The following is a 3,729-nucleotide window of genomic DNA, read 5'->3' on the forward strand; positions in this document are numbered from 1 at the left end:
GCTCTGGCCCCTGGCACCAAGTAGTCGGGCCACCTGGGAGAGTCTGAGGTTGCCCCTTTGCATCCAGTCCAACTATGGGCTTATTTATAGTGTTACCTTCTGCCAGCAGCCCTGCGGGAGCCCTCCCTACTTGCAGGTCACGCTGGCCTCAATGGGCGCGGACTATGTGGGGTGCAGATTTCCCCCCGCGCACGCGCACATGCGCGTGAGTTCCTCGCTCCAATCTGAATTGCAAACTGCACCTTTGGGGGAAGTCTAACCTTTCCATGGGGGGAAGCAGGTCTCCTTTGAGTTCATGTAGTCGTGTTGCTTGAGAGCCGTTGCCTCCGGGTTAGTAGCCGATCTCTGGATGCGGATAACAGCTACTCAAGATGGCGCGGTCTCGCGGCTGAGCTGGGGCCCAGGGGGAGGTTTCAGCCTCAATCTCTAACCATCCCCATTTTCTAGGAGTTCTCTGTCTTTCCTGGCTGCAGACTGTCTCTCAGCTGAATCTCCTCTGCTTGTTCGGGCTGTATGCTACCCGTTTCAGCTGCTCGCCCCTATCTGGTCCGGGACAAAGCACCAACACGTCCGTCTAAGCCTCCGCCATTTTTCCGGACCTTTCTTTTTAAAAAAAATACAACTTATTCTGTTATATTTCTATATTTCAGTCTTTATAAATTAATAAGGGAAATGACGACTATCAACCTACCAGGGCTTCTCAATTTCACTCCCTAATACTCCTCACCTCAACACAACAGATGCTCCACTGCTCTCATTGTTGTACCTTTTAATAACGCGGATTTTGTAATCAAAGAGAACGTGATAATTTCAAAAGAAACACCAAAAGTGCTTTATTCAAGTACTGTCCATCACTAGCTACACATTTCCTCCATCTTTTTAAAAATATATATTTTATTGATTTTTTACAAGAGAAATGGAAAAGGATAGAGAGTTAGAAACATCGATGAGACAGAAACATCAATCAGCTGCTTCCTGCACACTCCCTACTGGGGACGTGCCTGCAAGCAAGGTACATGCCCTTGACCGGAATCGAACCTGGGACCCTTGAGTCTGCAAGATGACGCTCTATCCACTGAGCCAAACCGGTTAGGGCCATTTCCCCATCTTTTGAGTAATAGGTGGATACTGTCCCAATAGAACTTCCTTGTTTTGAGGCAAACCATTCAAAGACCAAATTTTCTATTCTTCATACGTTTTGAAGTGCTGCTCGGGAAGTGCGTGTGCCATCGATCAGTACCTGTTATGGTACCTGTAATTATGCCCCCAGTACCTTTTACTCTAAGGGCCCAGCTTAAGATGCCAACTATGATTGTGCAGGTGAGGATCACAGGGAGGACCGAAGGGATGGGCGTGTTGGTTGTGGCCTTGGACGGGACTGTGGCTGTGGCAGTGGTTGGTGCAGCTGTAATGGAAACATGAGAGTGACAACCGTGCAGAACCCAATTTCATGGAGATGCCCCCCAGCCCCTGCTGTCCCAGGTCATCCTATTGTGCAGTTTCTACCCTCCATGTGTGGCAGCCACAGTGACAGAGCCTGGGGTTGGAGCAAAGAGAGGAGATGGGCCCCGGCCCCTTGGGGCTCACACAGCTAACGGGGGAAGCAAGGGTTACAACAATCACTCCTGCTGGGACAGAAGAGGAGGTGACACCTGAGGGAGGTGGCAGAGAATCCTCGCAGGGCTGATGTGAGGTGGTGTTAAAAGAGGGATCGCAGAACATACCTATGGCCCTTATTCTCCAAAAATCCCTCACCGTGGTGGATGGGTCACTTTCTCCAACCACACACAACACACAGACACCACACAGTGTGAATGTCATTTCAAGGGACCTACAACTTCATTTCCTCTGTAGAATTACCTTGTGTGCTCAGGGGACACAAAACTTGTTGAAGCCACTTCCTACAGTCTCCAGCTGAGGTCCTAACAAGGAGATCGGTCATAGCTCTGTCACTCGCCAGTGTTTGCTTTAACAGAATGCCTTCACCGTGCAGCACTGTCCAGTGTCCATTCTTTGTGTCAAAGCGGAGAGATATCTGTCCATCCAGTCCAAACTCCCAGGATGCAGCGGTGAGTACATTGGATTCCTGCTCACACATCATGCTGCCCTGCAGGGAGCGAGGACCTGCCCCCAGCACCATGGGAAAGAGGTCAGCCTTGGGTCTTGACACAGTCTTTGTCCCCACCTGGTGTCCAGCCCTCTTCTCCCCTCTGCTCTCCTGGTCCTGCTCTGTCCTCTGTGTCCTACACTGGCTCCTGAGTCTCTTGGGTGGGACCAACTTCCCATATTTACATAAACACAATTGATCCCTAACCCCACACCTCTGTTCTGCCTCCACCCTGGGTTTGTAAACGTACCGCTGGTTGCAGGAATGTCTGCTTTAATGTCCAGCAGGGTCTTCTTGAGCTCTTCCACCACGTATTGCAGAGCGTCTCTCTGTTCATTCCAGGCCTGTGTGGCATTCATCTCTAGAACACTGATGAGTCTGACCTTCTCGCCACCACAGGTATAATGAAGAAATGTGTTCCCATTGACCTGGCCTTGAATTTCACACCATGGTTGTCCATTAGGAGTGATTGTGAATATGTAGCCCAGAGAGGGAGCACCTGTGAGGGAGAAACGCAGGGGAGAGAATAAAGGTAACTAAGGGCCCCTCCCCCATTCTGGACAGCAAGCGACCCCCCTGATGGCTGGCCGGGCGGCCCATGTCCTGTTCGAGTCCAGATGGCAGGGGCTCGGGCTCCCACTTTGCAGAGGCCTTTAATGAGGCGGGTGGGTGGGGCGTGCTGTCATGGCTCGGGGTGGAGGAGGAAGCTTCGTCCTCTCTCCCATCTTCCTCCTGGTCCCTTCGCCCAGGACTATTTGTGACAAGTCACAGGCTCATTTCCGTCCCTCTTACCTGGACTGAGGCAGCCAGCTAAGCTGACCGTCGGAGGTCTGTGCCCCACCCCGTGGGAAGGTTCCCCACCCCGTGGGCTCCCCGCTATCCCATCCCTCAAGTTCCTGTCTTAATGCTGGTCCCTCGCCCCGATTCCATTCCCCAACTCACAGCGTGAGGCAGCGGGTTCCCAAAGCAGAAGCACGAGCAAGAAGACGGGGCTGACACCTTCACACCCAGGCCGCTCCATCTCCACCCTCAGCAGCAGTGCAGGCAGCCAGGACTGGTGTTACACCAGGAGTCATGAGTCTGCAGTCTCCAAAATCCCCAGCAGGAGCCACCCCGAGCACCTCCTCATTGGCCCCGCCTGCCCTGTGCCTGGATCCTGCCCGTGGGGAGTGGCTCTAGGGGCTCGTGATTCCAGCAGGCCGGTAGTGGTTCCTTACTCTGATGGCAGCAGGACTTACTTCCACTGTCCTGGTGACTCACCACCCCCCCCACCCCACTTCCGGATAACTCACCCCCACTGGCCCTGCTCTGACCCTGCCTGCAGATTTGGCCTGTTCCTTCCCTGTCTTGGGGTGTGGGTGGAGGGGGAGGGAGTGCAGGGTGAGCAGATATAGACAGGAAAGGAATTTATTCAGTGAAAACACCTCAATAGTGTCAGAGCATTGCTGCCATCCCTCTGCTACGGCCCCCTCCACTCCCAGGGCTGTAATTCTTGCAATATTTCACCCTCCACTCCCAGCCCCACCAGGTGGGCCTTACACCACCTCAGGGCTCTTCACCCCATGGCCTATCACCCTATTTTATTTTATTATATTTTTTAAATTAAATCTTTATTGTTCAGA

General features: G+C 52.8%; 1 protein-coding gene across 2 annotated transcripts; it reads right to left on the reverse strand.

Moving 5' to 3' along the window:
• Positions 1–1,165: 1,165 nt before the first annotated feature.
• Positions 1,166–3,159, reverse strand: LOC102255549 (NKG2D ligand 2-like). Of its 2 annotated transcripts, none has more exons than XM_014535544.1 (4): positions 3,050–3,159; positions 2,358–2,606; positions 1,861–2,124; positions 1,166–1,384 (listed from the first exon to the last, which is right to left on the reverse strand). In XM_014535544.1, the coding sequence occupies exons 1-4, from the start codon at positions 3,126–3,128 to the stop codon at positions 1,167–1,169; spliced, it is 810 nt and encodes a 269-aa protein (XP_014391030.1). In that variant the 5' UTR covers positions 3,129–3,159; the 3' UTR covers position 1,166. The 2 variants fall into 2 exon arrangements, with proteins under 2 accessions (XP_014391030.1, XP_005861240.2); XM_005861178.2 differs by having other exon boundaries at positions 1,166–1,405.
• Between the last annotated feature and the right edge of the window lie 570 nt (positions 3,160–3,729).

Source organism: Myotis brandtii, unplaced genomic scaffold (genome assembly GCF_000412655.1).
Source record: "Myotis brandtii unplaced genomic scaffold, ASM41265v1 scaffold14444, whole genome shotgun sequence".
Taxonomy (NCBI): domain Eukaryota; kingdom Metazoa; phylum Chordata; class Mammalia; order Chiroptera; family Vespertilionidae; genus Myotis; species Myotis brandtii.